We start from the raw sequence: 19,474 nt of genomic DNA on the forward strand, positions 1-19,474 counted from the left end.
ACAAGAACTGAGAATCTCACTTGCAGCAAATATGAAAAGCAAGAACTTTGTAATGAACTGGCTAAAATGTGGAATGATTTTATTTCTTCTGGAACCAAAGAACTGCTTCCTATGCTTAAAATATAGGCTGGTCTTCTCACTGGAAGAGAAAGTAAAGAAGCGTCAGAGAATCTCCAGTCAGTCATAAAATTATAAAGGATAAAAAAGTATTATTTTAATAAAAGAAAAAAAAATGAATGGATGAATAGAAAGACATTTTTAAATGCTTGTTATGGGCAAATATGCTAAGTACTAGGATATAAATAGAAAAAATAGTCCCTGCTTTTAATGAGCTCACATTTTAATGTTTTGAGGAAGAAGGTGGAGAGAATAATAGTTAAAGACTTCTAATGCAAGTCAGATGTAAAAGTCCCATAGTATTAAGGGTATAATGGAAGCAGATAGTAATACATATCATTTAATGTCATTTCTATTGACATTCTTATCCATTTCTGTTTAAACATTTGACTGGAAAATGGACTTCCTGGTGAAAATTGTATTTAGAATTTAGTACTAAAGCTCTAAAGCTAAAAGAGTATTTATAGGTCACTTGAATCAACCCTTTATTTTAAAAATCAGGAAACATAGGCTTAGAAATGTTAAGTGCCTATCATCTGCCAAGCACTGAAGATGCAAAAAGAGGCAAAAGAAAATCCCTGGCTTCAAGGAGCTCACAGTTTAATATAAGTGACAAACAAACAAATATGGATAAGAAGCTATGTAGAGAATAAACAGAGTGAAGCTACTAGAATTAAGAGCAACTGAAAAAGACTTCCTATAAAAAAATGAACTTAAAGGAAGTCAAGAAAACCACCCATGAGAGATGAGGAAAGAGACCATTACAGGAATAGAGGAGAGCCACAATAAATGCTCAGAGCCAAAAGATGGAGTGTCAGAAAGCCAGAAAGCCAGTCTCACTCAATTGAAGAGTAGTGCATGACAGGGAGTAAAAGTGAGAGAAGACTGCAAAGGTAGGAGGGGGCTAGGTTTTTGAATGGCTTTGAATACTAAACAGGATTTTTTATTTATTTATTTGATTCTGGAGGCAAAAAGAAGGCACTGTAGTTTACTGAGTAGGGCTTGACATGATCAGACCTGCAATTTATTTTTTTAAAAGGAAAACAGCTCAAAAGAACTTTATTCAATTGATGCCCATCCTATTTCAAATGATTCTTCCTGGGCCTCAGCTAAAAGCAATTATTTTTAACTTAATGGTATTTTATTTTTTCCAATTACATATAAATGTAATTTTAACATTCATCTTTATAAGATTTTTGAGGTCCAAATTTTTCTTTATCCCTCTCTTGTTTCCTCCCTCTCCAAGACAGCAAGAAATCTGAATTATCTGAAGAGGTAAAGAAATGCTCATTCTGATTTGTTTCATATGGTTAAAGGGTAGAAGAATATCACATTGAAAAGAAAGGGAAGAAGGATCAATGTATATGTGGAGCTGAGGCACAAATAGAAGGCTTTTTCTGAAAAAGGAAGAAGCCTAGTACTTTGAGAAGAAAACAGCTGATTGCTCTCTCAAAAATGATCATGTAGATCCAGAGGTCTCAGGTAAGAATCAAGCCAATCAGAAGAAAAAGTAGTAAGTGACAGTTAATAACTTTCTGCTAAGTAGGACTTGGACATCTAAGCTCATGGCCAGGCATTGGCACCAAGTAAGATCGGATTATAATGAATTTTCCCTATTTTGAAAAGGGTTAAACAGAAAAAGAAGGGGAAAGGGGCAAAACTGCCTGTGAATATCCACAAGTTGGGTACAGCAAAATTTATCTATAATTGTAGTAAGGGAAATAGAAGTGCTATCCAGAAATTCATAGGAGGTAAATCTAAGAAAGGACTCAGTAAAAAATTACTGGTGTTAAATGCCTACATGAACTAGGAAAACTGAGACTTAGTATTGGACTATGGCTCTGGAAGGTATTTTTTTCAGAAGAAAGGATAGGTAAAAGAGAAGGAAGAGTAGCATTGTATATTTTTTAAAAAGATATTCATAGAAAGGAAAACATGGTGAGAAACATTGGGTTGAAAGCCAATGAAAGGAAAAAAAAACATAAATGGTATGGTCACTGGGATGTGCTACAGACCATCTGGACAGAAAGAGGATTGGACGGGTAATGAGATTGAGGATTTGAGGAAAGAGATTACAAGCCTGGCACAAAAATGTGTTATAATAATGATGGATTACTTCAAATTTTCAGATATCTGTAGCCACCAGGGAGACAATGGTTAGTGCATATTTAAAAGCAATAGCATCATCTTCATGTCCTACCCTTGATAACTGCCTCAGGCAGCTGGGTAGTAAATGTATATAGTCTTGAGCCTGAAGTCATGAAGATCCAAATTAAAATCCAGCTTCAGATACTTACTAACTGAGCAAGTCACTTCTGTTTGCCTCAGTTCCCTATCTGTAAAACAGGGTTAATAATAGCACATCCTCTTAAAGTTGTTGTGAGGACAAAATTTGTATAATAATTGTAAAATGTTTAGCACAGTGCCTGGCACATAGTAATTATTACATAAATGTTAGCTTTTGTTATGTGCCCGTGTATTATCAACATTATAATAGGGTGCCTAATCATAGAATCATAATGAAAGAAAAAGGAGACTTTGTTCTCCCTAGTCCCCTTGCCCCACTTCAGCTGATGTAGTCACAGCATGTAATCACAGATAATGAGATATTAATGGGTTAATAATATGGTAACAACAGGTAATCCATGTACAAAGTACAACACAAAGTGTGGTGATGGCATTCCCAAACTTGGCTATGTCCCTTCAGGTTTCATGTAGCTAAGTTTCCAACAGTTTGAAAGATTTTATGAATCCAAGCCAGAAGGAGGCTTTGTGGTGTATCAAGTTTATTGGAGAAGGGAAAGGAAGGAGTTTCTCTTTTCTGCCTCTCCCCCATAAACACAGTATCTATCTTAGGAGAACATACTCCACCTAGCAGTTTGAAAGTCTTTGAGACAAAAACAGAGAAAGAGACAGGAAGAGAGAAAGAGTTCATCTAGCCTAGTAGGAGACACTCCATTTAGCTGTTGGAAAGTTGGTGAGAAAGAGACAGAGATAGAAATACTTCAAATCCTAGTTGAAGGAACAGACATATAGATTCTCCATACAAAGAGATATACAGAGAAGCAATCACTCAAGGCTGGAAGCAGCTTCAAAGGGTGAGACCTCTGGCCGCAAATAAGAGAGGTAACTATGAATACCCCTGGGAAATAAGACTTGCTTGGTGAAGAGGTGCATGTCCTGGAAGTCTATCTTAACAACCTGTCTGACAAGGATAATTTGTCCTGGGAAAACAGTATGAGAAATCTACAGAAAAGGGTTGTTATAGGCTCTGTATTACTAGAGTTGTGAGTGGCCTTAGACCCCTGTGTTGCCAATTTGTGTAAAAACCAACATGCTCTAAGTATGGGTCCACTCAATGCATGAATCTGTATATTTGTTTATAAAAGAATATATCCCAGGTTTGGTGACAGCAGAAATGTTGTGCAGCTAATGTTCATAGCTATACATTTTTAATCAATGACTTTAGTTAGAGCTAACTATGTATATTGGTTTTTTTAAATAATTTCCTTTTTTATTGAGAATTCAACAGTGTTCTATATATCCTGCCTATGAAGGGAATAAACACTGTTGGGGTCGTGAATCAAAGTGCTAAGCTTTTAGAACCAAAGGACATGCTAAAATGTAGGCGTCATCATTTCCCTGGGGATTCAAACTTTGAATGGGACTATAGAATTGGAGAGGTTACTCTAGAGAGGATATCTAGTGCAATCTGATAATGCTATAGGCAAGGAAACTAAATCAAAGATGAAATGACATGCCCAACTTCACACTTCAAATAACTGGCAGAGCTGAGGTTTGAATCCAGGTCCTCTGACTGAAATCTAGCATTCTTTCCATTGGACTATATTATCACATGGTATCTAGGAGGCTCCCTTTACCTCTTCATCTGTAGAATGATTCTCAATTACCAAGCTTTTCTTTTGGTTGTTTCAAATCCCACTCTCCAAAGTTACTTCTGGAGCTTAACAGTATTAAAAAAAAAAAAAAAACAGAGGTGATTTATTCAGCTATCTGAATAAGTGAATAAAAATGATAATAGTAGCAGTAGTAGTGGCAGTGGTGGTGGTAATAGTAGTAGTGGTAGTAGTAGTAGTAGCAGCATTGATAGTAGTAGTAGTAGAAGCAATAGAAGCAGTAGCAACAATAGTAGTAGTAATAGTAGTAGCAATAGAAATAGTAGTAGTAGTAGTAGTAGAAGCAATAGTAGCAGCAGCAGCAATAGTAGTAGTAATTGTAGTAACAATAGAAATAGTAATAGTAGTAGTAGTAGCAGTAGTAGCAGCAATAATAGTAGTAGTAGAAGCAGTAGTAATAGTAATAGTAGTAGCAGCAGCAGCAATAGTAGTAGAGTAGTCATAATAGAAGCAATAGAAGTAGTAGTAGTAATGGTAGCAGCAGCAAAAGCGGCAATAGTAATAGTAGTAGCAGCAATAGTAATAATAGTAGCAGTAGTAGCAGTAATAGTAGTAATAGTAGCAGTAATGATAGTAGCATCAGCAGCAATGGTAGTAGTAGTAGTAGTAGTAGTAGCAGCAGCAGCAGCAATAGTAGTAGAGTAGTCATAGTAGAAGCAATAGAAGTAGTAGTAGTAATGGTAGCAGCAGCAAAAGCGGCAATAGTAGTAGTAGTAGTAGCAATAGTAATAATAGTAGCAGTAGTAGCAGTAATAGTAGTAATAGTAGCAGTAATGATAGTAGCAGCAGCAGCAATGGTAGTAGTAGCAGTAGTAATAGTAGTAGTAGTACTAATAGTGGTAGTAGTAGTAGCAGCAGCAATAGTAGTAGTAGTAGAAGCAGTAGTAATAGTAATAGTAGTAGCAGCAGCAGCAGCAATAGTAATAAGAGTAGCAGCAGCAGCAATAGTAGTAGAGTAGTCATAGTAGAAGCAATAGAAATAGTAGTAGTAATGGTAGCAGCAGCAAAAACAGCAATAGTAGTAGTAGTAGTAGCAATAACAATAATAGTAACAGTAGTAGCAGTAATGGTAGTAGCAGCAGCAGCAATAGTAGTAATAGTAGTAGTGGTAGTATTAGTAGTAATGATAGTAGTAATAGCAGCAGCAACAGTAGTAGTGGTAATGGCAGTAGTAGTATTTGTAATTGTATTAGCAACGGTGGTACAGAGTAGTAGTGATAGTAGTACTAAGGGTTCATAGAGTGGTTATTTATTAAAGTTTTCTGTATGATATATATGGATAATATATGGATTTAGATCTAGATATATGAATCTACAAATATCAATCCATATATATATATAATTGTATTGTAGCTATACACAGAGAAGGGAAAAAGAATAAGCATTTATATGGCATTTACTAATAACAGATACTATGCTAAGTGTTCCATAAATGTTCTCTCATTTGATCCTCACCATAATCCTATGAGCTAGGTGCTATTATTATCTCCATTTCATGGTTGAGGAAATTGACTTAAATAGAAATCAAATGACTTGCTCAGGGTCACACTGTTAGTAAATGGCCAAGACTAGATTTAAACTCAGGTCTTTCTAATTCTAGGCCTAGCATTCCATCCACTGCAACATGTAATTGCATCTAGTCATTCAGAGCCTGAATGAAACTTACATTTATCACCTTTGTCTTTTCCCCAATTGTCAGGACTGGGAAGATTCCTTACATATGGAACCAAACTGTGGCTCAGACATCGTACTACTAATAAAGTCTTGATGTAATCCAATCTGGTGTCCAAGGCTTTGACCCTTGGCCACCCAGGAGAACAATTTTTATATTACTAATAATAGAGAACTGCAATGTTGTTGCTTTGATTCTGGGTGCAGATCCTATAAAACTGTCCTTTGAAGTGAAATGAAGTGAACTGCATTTCATGGTAGAATCTGCTATTTGGAAACTTCAAGGCTGCTGAATGACACAGAATTGTTGCCCTCGACTAATGGGAGCTATGGTCAGCATATTAAAATTAATCTTCCAAAAATAGCCATAAAAATATAAGATTTTATTTCAAGCTATAATGTATATGTATATGCTCATATGTATATATACATACATCATATCTATATATCTATATATCTATATATGGGAAATGTATACAGACAAATAAAATTAACCTGAGTTCAAATGACTATTAAGTTCCTATTTTCCAATGATGCCGCATAAACTTTCCTGATTCCAATATTATGATGTCATGTTGGTCCTCTTTGAGAATGAAGGACAACAACTAACCCTTTTAATTTAAAAAAAATATCAGTTATCATCCATAAACATATAAAACTCCTTAGGATGGTGGAAAAATGGAGTCCCATCTCATCACAATGGTATAATTCAATAACTCTGGTGTGGGGGCTCTAGAAAGCATGGTACGTTTTGTCACCCCAACTTGGGGGTTCTAAAAAGTGAGACACAACAATGAATAAAACATACCATATGTGTATATAATATTTAAATATGTATATGCATAAATCAAAAATGTGCATGTATATGAGTATATTTTTTATACATATTACATATATCTTATTTTTTCATATATTAGGGATAAATGTTAATGACATAATAATATATTATGTATACATATACACATTATATATATGGATAACTGATTTGTTTAAACCAAACTACAAAGGATTGGTCTATCCACTATGCCATCATTCATCCTGTGACTCCTTCCCTGTCTCTTTAGTCTTAATGATACCTTCAACAACCCTTCATTTTATACTTGTCTTTGAAAAATGTTTAAGAACCAAATGTTTCTTTAGTCCTCTTCTTTCCTGAAGTCTTTCAATAAGTCCTCCTCCAATGACTCATCATGATGTGCAGGCTCTCTGGCAGGTTCCACAAAGATGGAATGACTTCAATTATGGGTCCAGAAATGGATTCTATTTCTGCTACCTGAGAACCAATATAGCTAAATTCAAAGAAGTTCATCACCAGGAGGATGGTCTCTAGTTGGTGATTATTTTTTTAGGCTGCAGCAATTCAGAGAACAGGCAGAAATTCATAAATGGTCCTCAATTCCTCAGAGCCCCCTGTTGTTTCCATGGTGATAGTGATGGAGTAGTTAAAAAAAAAAGGACACAGACTGTGATAAAAATCACACGCTTCTTTAGACTACCTACAAACACTTATTTAACTGTTAGTATTCCATGTGAGTTATTTGTTTCAGTGACCAGCAACTTGATATATTTCTGGTGAAACTAAATCACATATAGATTGATATTTTTGTTAAACATGAAACTGGAACACATGAAAAAGTCACAACTTATTGGTCCCTATTGAATTCATCAACCTTGAGGGTAATCTGCATTTGAAAGTTGGGAGGGAAGAGAACTTGATAAAGGAGAGGAGCCATGTGACAACAGAAGGAAACCCAACAAAACATAACATTATGGAATTTAAGCAACCCCAAGTTAAAGAAGATGGGACTCTGCGTGTGTGTGTGTGTATCTGTATGTTTGTGTATGTGTACACACATACAGATAAATGTGTATATGTATACACACACACACACAATACATATACATACACATATATTTATATAAAATAAAAAGGAACTGCAAAGTAATGATCCAAGGAAGATATATTTGTCCACCCCCACTAGAAAATGGAAATTTAATAAATGACAATTTGATCTTAGGTGATACAGATAGATAGATAAGTAAGTCAATCGATAGAACATTAAAGATTACCATATGATAGATGTTACGCTAAATGAAAACATAAGCAAAGTAAGGAAAAGACAACACAAGAACAAAAGAAGAAATGTCCCTCATACAGGGGTAAGACTATCATTCAGAAGTCAAGGAATAAGAAGTAGAACTAGAATTTAACCAATCAAGAGTCAGGGTTTCAGGGTGTAGGCTTCTAATGGGTAGAATAACTGATTGCAAGAGGTTGAAGAAGTCCTGAGAGTTGGAAGTGAAGCTAAGATTGTTGTATTACCTGGGTGCCTCAGAAAATGGTAATCTTAATTCTATAGTTTCAGCTCTATTGTTTTAATTTTGTTTTTGTTTTTGTTTTTGTTCTTTATAATTGATAAAACACTTCATGTCTGATTTCCAGGTAATACCAAGAGAAGGCTTTCAAATCTTTGGTTGGGTCCCCTAGGAGAATTTACAGGAGGAAATAGAGCAAGAATCACACAGGATGAGGTAGGTTGGATTGTAATCTGTGTCATTAGAGAGAATGCTCATACCCAGAAGATGGTAAATCCATCTAAATATTCTATACACTCTTGTGGATTTCTTTTGTCCCTCATGTCAAGTTATAGTCCCCACACATTATCTCTTCTTTTAGTTCATATTTTTAATATCAGAGCAATCTATGCAAGGAAAATTTGTATGGAGCACTGATTCCCTAACAAATTAATCTCTCCATTCTTTGATTCTCTTCCTTTTAAGGAAAAACAAAAGAAAAGATATCAAGGAATAAAATAGAATTAATGTCAAAGGTTATTTGATAATCTAAAAAATAAAATCCTGATATTAATAACTAATTAATTATTGATTAACTAGCATGATTTTTATTTTGAGGTAATTTTTTACCAAATATATTCTTTTGTGTTACAAATCTTTTATTTGATTTTCAGCTTATCCAAAACTTTCCAATTAGTTATCATTAAAAAAAAAAGTTTCATACATCCAGAGCAAGGCTTTGAGAGACAATTCAACTTTGCTAAAATGTGTTTTCTGAAATTTCTAGCCAGTTCTCTTGTATAACTAAAGTTATTTTTAACAGAATACATTATTAATCCCTTAAGATTATATTAGTGCCAATTTCTTCCTTCTCATTTGAGTCAATTATCTTCTGTTCATAATGACATCATCCCCCAAATTTAAAAGTAAAATTCTAAGTTTCCCCATATTCTTTTTTTTAGATCAAATTTTTAGATTTTTTAGATTAAATTAAATTTTAGATTAAAAAAATTAAATTCCAATCAAATGTTAATTGACAAATAAGAAGGAGAGGAAAATGAAGGAAAATACAAAATACTAATTGGACTATTTCTAACTGGAATGTATTCCAAAGCTTACTCTAAAAATACTACTGCCTCCTTCATGTTAGATGCTGCTGTTCTGATTTACTTTCTCTAGAAAACATAAAATACCATGAATAGTGCAGGAAGAAAGAACAACCTCAAAGAGGAAAACAAAAAAGGAATTCTAGGACTTTGGTTTTAAGAACAGAATCAGGGTCATGAAGCACCAAGAGGAAAATGTATTACATCTTCCTAGATCAGAATTATAGATTCATTGAGTAAGCAACCAGTAGGATGCCTCATTACATTCAAATGTAACATACGTGTGACATAGCATAATGAGAGGTAAGACATATGGGCAGTGTCACCTCCCAAACTAAGATTCAGTGGAGTTGCTGTAATCAGAATCTCTTACTCAATGATGTTAGACTGACTTTATCCAGTAATGTTTTTCTTTCACTTTCAGGTTCCATACCATTCTGGGGCAACTTAATGAGTTTATATGACTGAAGAAACATGAAATTATATTCTAGTAAATGGTTCACAGGGCTTTGTGTTCTTCTTACGGGTATGCTCTGACAACTCCAATTGACTATTTTGAAGACTATAAAATACCTTGTGGGTAACCTCAGTGGATAAGATCCAAGGTCATGTTTAGACAAAAGCTATTTAAAAGTTAGTAGTTAAAAAATAACTAATAATGGATAAATGTTACATATATATATGTATATATATACATATGCATATATATATATACATATATATATGTAAAAGTTGAACCTTTCTGAGCACACATGAAGCCAGACCTTTCTCTTACACTGTTACATGCATTGATACTTAATGACATAAGCTGTGAAAGTAGCAAAAGTCAATATACACATAACTTTGCTTTTGTTGAATTTCTTTATTGCTGAGAATGACTTGATGGATTATAAGAGCAATAGCACAAAGGCATATGCTATTAGATGTGATAAGATAAATGTCCCAATATGCATCACAAGGAGTCTATTTTCTTATATTTATCTCTACAAGAGGCACTAGGCTTCATATGCTTTAACAGATGATTATATGGAAAACATTTTCTGATCTTGTCATCAAGAAGGCCTGGGTTTAGATCCCAGTTCTGAAATTTATTATATGACTTGGGTCATTTATTATATGACTTAAATTCCTTGATCTTCAGTCCCCTCATTTAAGATGGAGATAATTCTTACACTACCTAACTGGGTGGTAATGAGGAAAGTGATCTGTAAATCTCAAACCAGATAAAAATATATGCTTATCATCAAAAACTCTTCAGTTTTTTGCTTAATATATAAATTCTACTTGTGAAATGCAAGCAAAGGTCAGGTCTAATTAGTTTCTCATCTATCATAGGAAAACACACACACACAAGAGAAACTAAATAAATGCTATGGATGATGATCAGATTCATTAAAGATAGAGTATACTATAGTAGAAGGCTTCTTAAACTTTTACTACTCATGACTCCTTTTCATCAGAAAAAAATTTTATATAACTCCAGATAGATAGATAGATAGATAAAATAGGTATACAAACCAAACATTGACTTATAATAAATCATAATTTTATGAACCCCCCATCAGTTATGTAACCTCATATGGAATTGTGACCCACAGTTTCAGAATGACCTAGGTACATGTTAAATGAATGAATGGAAAAAGTATTAGTTTGGAAGTCAAAAGACTGAGGTTGGCCTTTTTCATCTCTTCTAAGCTTAAAACAACCCCTTTATATTTTTAATATCTCATTTTCTTCATCTGTAAAATAGGGGTTACCTTCTACTATCTCCCTCACAGGTTTATGATGAATCAAACAATTTTCAAACTGCAAAAAATCTATAGAAATGTCACTTATTTTTTAACTATAGGAAATTGGATGAGAGAGAACATCAGATATCACCATTCTCTTCAATGGATAAATTTTGCAGGAATAAAACAAAAATTAGCAAAAGAGAGAATGTAACATTTAGAATGATAGAAATTTGAATTACAAACTTTTTTATGGAATAAAATAATAATAATTTGGTAATCTCAACTAAATTATGTCTGAGCTAGATTGTTAGGCTATAAAGGAAACATAATATTCTTGTGACTTACAAGGAATTCATCTGTAGTTCCAGGAAGAAAACACACTTGTCCTGGATTTCTTGGTGAAAGGATAAGGTCCTTGCTTTTCCCCTTTGAACCATATATCACCAGAGTCCTCTTACATTCTCCAGCTTTTGGAGAATCTTCAGCTGTTTTTACTTGTATAATCCACTGTCCACCTGAATGAGCAAAAAATGGTATTGAATACTGGATAACCACAGTTCACCATTCTTTCAAACTGAAAACAAACATTAACTTGAGAGAGAATAAATCAATAGCCTTTTAAATTCTTCAATATTTAGCATTCAAATGGATATCCAAAACTACTAAATAGAAAAGGAAAATGTACTATACCTGAAAACTTTCTTAGGATTCATATTGAAGAATTAAAAATAAAATGATCTTTAAAAACTGAGCAACCAAGGTAATTCATCCCAAATAAAGAAGGAAAAGAAAGAGGAAGAAAAGGGGGGAGGGAGGAAGGACAGGGACGAGGAAAGCAAGGGGGAGGGAAGAAGAGATAAAAGGAAGAAGAGGAGGAATACAAGAGAAGTACAGGAGGGTGAGGAGGAGGAAAAGAGAAAATGTCTGTTGACAGCAAGCTTAACATGTTAAACTAAATAATGATGAACACTGGCTATAAGACCTTACAATCTAATTAAATTACATTATTAAGCACTTCCTATGTGCCAAGTACATGGTAAACATTGAAGATAAAAATAGAAAAGTAAAGACAGTAAGAGTGTACAATGTAATAGGAGACAACAAATACAGGGGAGTTTTGGCCAGTGAAAAAATATTTTAATCATTTAAATTAATTTAGCTTAATAGGTTACTTTGTCTAATGTGTTTAAAAAAATGGTTCACTCCATCATCCTCAGTATTAAATATTTTTAGCTGCTGCATAGAATGTATAAGGAAGGATGTGATAGGGCCATGAAAGATACCTAAAGCTAAGTAAAAAGTGACATTATAGGCACTCATCAAACAAGTTCAGAAAAGAGAAAGTTCAGAGAAGGGAAACACAAATAGAGAAAGGTATGTTGACAACAAAAAATCACTTAGGTTTTCCTTCCAGCTCTCTTTTTGTCCCAATTCCAATCCTTATGGAGCCAAAGTTCACAAGATCTTTTCACTGACAATAAGGTCAGAAAATATGATTCTCTACTTCCCACATCCCACACTCACTCACCTGGGCCAACAAGAACTTTAGCTAGTGGAGAGATGAGCAAAAATGTAGACAAAGTAAATAAAAAGAACATTGAATCTTTGAAATAAAAGGAAAAGCAAGGGAGTGGGGAAGGGGGAGGGAGGAAGAGGAAACCAAGTTTTTAAATGGACATATAGAATATTTTATGTTGATTAAGATATGCAGGAATCTCAACATATAGTCCACACTAACTCCAACAATCAAATGAAAAAAGCATCATGATTGGTATGATAAGAAGTCAGTGATCATTTATTTTAGCAAGGAGGATTTCCTGAGGGGAAAGAATAATTCCTATTTCAGCTACTTCAGAATATAAAATTAATTTCTCTGGTATTCACAAGATAATAAGTTGATATTATACAAAGTGAAAACTTTTGAAGTGATATTTAAGTAACTATATCCCTACTCCTTTTTTTTTTTCATCATCATTTATCTTTACCTCTTTGATGGCAACTTTGTTATTTTATCCTTGATCATTTTTGTCTTATTTCACTTATTCCTTTTTAATTTTTTTTTTCATTTTTCTCCCTTCTTAGTGCTTAGGGGCTCTTTGGTAAATATGCAATAGGCTGGAGCAATGTGTTCCTTAATCTGCATGATTTGATGAATATGTCCTAAGCATGTACACCTTGGAAGGTCTCTTCATTGGATTCCATTTTCTGAGAATATACATAATGAGGAACTTTGTGTGGAGGTCAGAAGATATGAAAAGGAACAAAGTTAAAAAGGTAAAGTCAGAAGACATTACCTCATGTTTTTAATATTGAAGCTACTGCATGGTCATAAATATCCCATTCTCAATAAACTATTTTTAATAAAGAAAAGTACTTGGCACCTGGATGTGATTTGGATCTGTCTGCAAAGAAGAGGGAACAGACAATTCCACAGCCTAGTCATTCAGTCTGTGCTGTATTAAGAAACCAAGCTCAGTTCATAAACTAAATTAAATAAATACAAGAACACTTTTCCCTTTGAGAAATCTGTAGGAGCCATTTTTTACAAATAGACTAACAACATGAAAATTTTAAAGGATTATTTTCTTCATTATTATTTCCACATGCATGGTGCCAAGCAATTTGGTGATGTATTTTTAGGAAACCTAAGGCAGAGCAGGTCAGATGGAGTCCAGGAAAGAAAGAAGGTATTAAGACTAATGTGCTTGTTTTCATGGGGAAATAAAGGGAAAAATTATAAAATTGTGCAGTCAAATTTGGGGGTGACTATAAAAGCTAGGACTTTTTTCAGGTAACAAGGAAATGACAGATATCATTAGGTTTCCAAGGTTCAGCACAGGACAATTTTTTTTTCAGGGGCATGCTGCCAATCAGATATTTGTCATCACCTGAAAGAACTGATGCTAACCCCCATATTCATTATCCCTTTTCATCCCAAGACTGTGGTAGTAGAAAATACACAGTCAAGAGACTGGAGTATCATCTCTATTGGGCCATTGGCTGATTATGTGATGTTGGTCAAACCATTTGACTTCTCTAGGCTTTGAGTTCCTTATCTACAAAATGAAGAACCTGGATAAGAAAAAGTATTCTAACTCTAGGTCCCCAAATAACTAATTCACAAGTCTCCTGAAAAACTGAACTCCTGAAATACTGAACTGAAAAAAAAACAAGCAATGATGACAATATATTTATTATCATTGACCTCTAACTCAAATTTAGCTTTTCTATTAAAAACAATCACAAAAAACCCCTCTTCTATGAAGCTTAGGTTTCACTTGACTGCCAAAAAAGCCTATCACACAAAATAGATTAAGACCTTATTGACAAGACAGTTATACTTTAGTTACACTGTATTTGTTACTATTGTTCTCAAAAGACTTTTTTTCTTTTTTTGCTGAGGCAAAGTGACTTGCCCAGGGTCACACAGCTAGGAAGTGTTAAGTGTCTGAAAGCAGATTTGAACTCAGTTGCTCCTGACTTCAGGGCTGATGCTCCCTCCACTGTACCACCTAGCTGCCCTGAGATTATCTAGTTCTATATAATGTTACACTCTTTACTCCACTTTTCCTGTTTTTGCTCTCAAAAAGTTTGTCCCTACCTCTCCCAAATGCAAAATAAATAAATAAATAAAAGCTTTATCCCTTTGAATTAATGAAATTAAAGGTAAGCTACCCTGATAGCTTACTAGACTGATCAACCATATTCCTTTCTCTTATTATTTAAGTGTTAATAGCTGCAATATTTACCAAATGAACACTCTACGTCTCATATATTGGCTTTCAGGTAATATGGTCCCATCTTCCATGTCTCAACCCTGTGCCCAATGATAAGAATAAACTCCAAATATTAACTTTTTTCAAGGTTATTGTAATTTTCACATTTTCATGATTCTCTCGGGGTTGGTCTTGCTATGATTAAATGAATACTTACTTTTTAAAAACATAATGTTTCTAGAAGTTCATTCAGGACTTCTAAACTCTTCCTCAAAACACTCCAGAATGAAATCCTAGAAAATCTGTACATAATTGAATTCTACTCTACTGACCATTATAAAAGATGTTCCAACTCCCCCTCTTAAATTACAGACATAGAAATCAGAGAAACTTACATTCTCAAAAAGATAGATAGATAGATAGATAGATAGATAGATAGATAGATAGATAGATAGATAGGAGTTATATAAATATAGGAATTTAAGATCTAAAAGTGATCTTGGTGGTCAATTAGTTAAAATTTAACAATCAACAAGAAGATATCTAAAGACACAGAATCCACTTTTTCTAAAGAGATCCAGTACACTTTTCAAACACTCAAATTATTAAGGAATTGTCATCGTGTTTTTAACTGATTTTGTGACTTTATCACTGCAGGTATGTCAAATGCTGGATTTGAAACCAGTTTTCATACTATGATCAACTCTTTAAAATACTGTCTCTCAGTGCAAATAAAATAAAAACTGTTAATTTTTTTTCAATTTTTAATATATTTTTTTAAATTTTTAGTAGGTCAGTTTTTATAACAAGCCTAATCTACTTTACTATCTCCCCTCATTGTTCCTAATTTTGCCCTTTAGGCTTTTACAAAACAAATAGAATAAATCTAATCTCACCTCTACTGGATAACACTTCAAAGACCTGTATGCCCTTTGAGTAAATTAGTTTCCAAGGGCTTCAGTTTACTTCAATACAAAATGAGAAATTGGAATAAATGGCACTTTCTGGAACTAGCTTGATGCTCCTATGTTGGACAAGAGAAGTTCTGAGGTCATATCCACTTCAAGCTCAATTCGCTTAATATATTCTGCTTCTTTTCATCACCTAAATTGGTAAATATCACACTATACACTATACATAGTACAGTACCAGAGAATTGCCCTCATTCACTTTTTGCTTGCTCTATCTCCTGGCAAGAATGACAAGATTTTACAAATCCAGGGCTCTTTGATTTAGTTTGGGCCCCAGGTTAGTCACCTTACTTACCAAAGTCCCAATTTCCACAGCTGCAGTATGAAGAGATTTTAGCACATGATCTCTGAGATCTTTTCCTGCTTGAATTCCTATAATCCAAAACCTATCGTCATTTCTAGAATAACTGACAATAAATGGGGGAAGACTCTGAAACCTTAGCCCAAGTTGTTTAATATATTCATCTCTGTGATCAACTGTGATGGACTTGGCTCTTTTCAACAATGAGGTGATTCAAGGCAATTTCAATAGACTTGTGATGGGAAATGCCATCCATATCCAGAGAGAGATCTATGGAGACTGAATATACATCATAGCACAGTATTTTCACCTTTTTGGTTATAGCTTGCTTGGGTTTTTTTCTCCTCTTTTCCCCTTTTGATTTGATTTTTCTTGTGCAGCATTCTAAATGTGGAAATATGTTTATAAGAAATGTGCATGTTTAACCCTATATTAGATTATTTGTTGTCCAGATGAAAGGGAGGGAAGGATAAAGGAAGAAAAATTTGGAACACATGGTTTTACAAAAGTGAATGTTGAAAACTATCTTTGTATGTATTTTGAAAAATAAAAAATGACAAATAATATTAAAATATATTTTCATTTCTAGTACAAAAAAGGATTTTATATAAGCTGTTAGACAAGGATGTATATCTTGATATTTCAGGGTAGCTATTTTATAATATTACACAAGGTAAATTGTTTTGTTCTCTAGAACTATTTAAAATTAATTTCTCCTGAAAAACTATTTTAAATGGTCTGTAAGATCTAAAAATTCTGAGATTGACATTCTAAACATATGATGTTTTTCTTTTTATTTTCTTTTTGTTAAAGAATTAGATGTCTTTTCATGAATGTGAAATATATTATAAGTAGTTGTTTTTTTCTTTCTGTGGTCTGCTTTGTTTACTCATCCCATCAAATCCCCAAATCAAATTACATTAATTAGCTACTTTGAAGGCTGATGGTAGTTAATTTGTTATTGGCATAGGGCAGGAGGGGAAGAGGAAGGGACAGAGAAAATTCACAATCTGAATTTTTTTATATGACAAGTAATTTTAGTATTAAGCCATTTTTTCCTTTTGATTATCCTCTGGGATATACATTAAATCAGTAGTAAACAAGGAGAAAGTATCACTGAATAACTGACTGAAATACAAATAAATGGCATTTAGCTGAAACCAAAATAACAAATCACGAGTGCTCCAAATAGTAATTCCTTATTCTTCAATTATGATTTTTCATGCTCTATATCAGAGGCTCATAATGAGGGCAGTTCTTTGTAAACTTGAAAGCATCACATAAACAGGAATTATTATTTTTATGTAGGATTCTTTTTTTTCTAAAAATGAGTTTCTTTGGGAGTTATTTTTTTCTATAAAATAGGGGACATATCAGAAAATGAATAAATTATTTCTTGGAAATTTTATAGAATTCTGTTCTTTTTAAAGCATTAAGATCACTTTGTTCTCTCTCAAAAGGTTGTAGTAAAGTATACTACAAGGTCTTTGCTTGTCATTATAATAATACCTTTAGAAAACATGTCTCCTGTGCTCTCCAATTTATAACGTCTTTTTGATTTAGGACGCATCTCAAGGAGGGAAAAAATCCATCCTAAGGTTTCATCAAGTATAAAATTACAAGGAGAGTTTCATAGCCATTGTCAAGGCCTGTTCTAAGTGGATCATTCTGCTTTCTCTCACTTCCCCTTATTCCTACCAAATGTACCATATACTCTAAAAATATACTTCCTTCACATAACCTAACAGACACTTAAAGTCAGAACTCTTGCTTGGTTATCTATTAGAAATCTCTTGAAATCAATAGGTGGTTATGATTAAGATTATGAAGTAAATTAATTTTCCAGCAAAACTTGATAGAAGCATATTAGAAAGACCAATTCAAGAAACTTTTAAAAACCAATTCAGAAAATTTAAAGAAACTCTAAGAAAATGGAAGAGATTGCCTTAGTAGAAACTAAATTCCACATTCCTGGAAATAGTCAAGCAAAAAAATAGATTACCATTTGAGATTATTGTAGAGGGAGTCTGTATTTCAAGTGGACAATTGGACTAAATAATACCTTAATTTTCTCTACATATACTCTTTTTATATACATATACATATATGTGTGTATATATATCCTCATCCAAATTCATGGATTTTCTGAAATCTATCCAGAGATCTCTTGGTCCAAGAATCCCAAATTAGAATTTTCAATCTGGTCTAAGTCCTGTATTTTAAGGGTAAGAGACACGAGACCCAAAGTGGTAAAGTGAGTTGCCTGACATCATAAAACCATTGGCAGAATTAAAATGAATCCAGCACCAATGCTATAAAGCAAGGTTGGACCCCTTCTCAGAAACATGATCTAAAGAGAATGTGGCAGTCAGAATTCAAGCTGAGTTTTGTAACCAAAAGAGCACTGTTGATCCTGAACACCAAGGGAAGAGGAGTGATGGGAAATAGAACCTAGTTCAGCAGAAGAACTTACTCAGCATCTGCCTTTGGATCTGAACTTGGTGGGACTAATTCTTTGTCAAATTGCAGCTAAATCGTGAACTATATACCCCAGGAACCAAGGTGGTATAAAGGAACTACTTCCTCAAAATGCCTAAGAAAATATTCATCTCTTTGTTCTGGTATTAACTTTAAATAAATATCCCTTTCTAAAATCCAATCAATGTCAAGTTGTTAAATGTAAATGCTACCATTGACCCTTTAACAAAGGGAAAGAACATTTTGTGTAAATCCTAGAGCTAATGACTGCAGAAAAATATCACCTTAAGTCCTTTAGATTACCCAGAAATCCTGAGAGGAGATGTATCCCACTCAGCTTTGAGAGAGATGGCCATAGTATACATGCTACACTCACCCCCAATATGAATGTAATAGAACAACAGAGCTAACTCAAGTCCTTTTGAAGATACTAATAGTTCTATGCAACCAGTGAAAAAAAGTCTCTTTTTAACTACATGGCAGCCCATCTAAAACCATCTGGAATAAATTCATATATACTCTAGGATCTCTAGAACATTTCTTTCCCAAGTATTCACAATTCTCCCAAAACTAATATCCTCAACATAGAACACCTGATCCCAATTTTACATATCATTAGTTGTGATGAAATAAGAATAGGCACAAAAACATATTGCTGACTTAATGTATTTGTGGAACCTGGATGAGCAGAGGAAAAGATGCAGCTAAGTAAGGAAATCCCGAAAAAAATTTAAGAAGTTTTCATTGCATAGGAACTTGAAGACAAAGATTGCTGAATTTTTCTCCAGAGTAATTTCTTGTAAGTATTCTCTCATGGCTTCTGAGAAAAGAGACAGAAAAGATAAGAAATGCTTTCTGGAAAAGGGACACTACAAGGCTATGAGAATTAAGAAGAACTAGGAAATAGTTTATGGAAATAAAAATACAGGGTTAAGAACAGGCTTAAGTAAGTCTTGGAAACTAAAAATTCAGAGTTCAGGGTTACCATAGATACAAGGCTATAGCTACTGTTCATCAAAAGTACTACAAGTATAAGATATCTTATTCAGAAGAGGGAGTGATGAGGTCACTAGTTTCAAGCACAGAAGTGGTGACTTTATCTAGGGGGCAGAAATCAAGCTATGTGGGAAGAATCAAGAAAGGAATAGATGGCATGGTCTCTCTGGGAC

The 19,474-nt window shown here is 33.7% G+C and overlaps 1 protein-coding gene across 1 annotated transcript in view; it reads right to left on the bottom strand.

The window, feature by feature from the left end:
• Positions 1 to 19,474, bottom strand: part of LOC127546725 (lipoxygenase homology domain-containing protein 1-like) — a 407,210-nt gene that overhangs the window by 43,940 nt on the left and 343,796 nt on the right. Inside the window, exon 29 of the mRNA XM_051973697.1 lies at positions 11,185 to 11,354. Within this exon, the coding sequence (XP_051829657.1) occupies positions 11,185 to 11,354 (170 nt within the window). The remainder of the gene's footprint in view (positions 1 to 11,184; positions 11,355 to 19,474) is intronic.

Source organism: Antechinus flavipes, chromosome 1 (assembly GCF_016432865.1).
Source record: "Antechinus flavipes isolate AdamAnt ecotype Samford, QLD, Australia chromosome 1, AdamAnt_v2, whole genome shotgun sequence".
NCBI classification, from domain to species: Eukaryota; Metazoa; Chordata; class Mammalia; order Dasyuromorphia; family Dasyuridae; genus Antechinus; species Antechinus flavipes.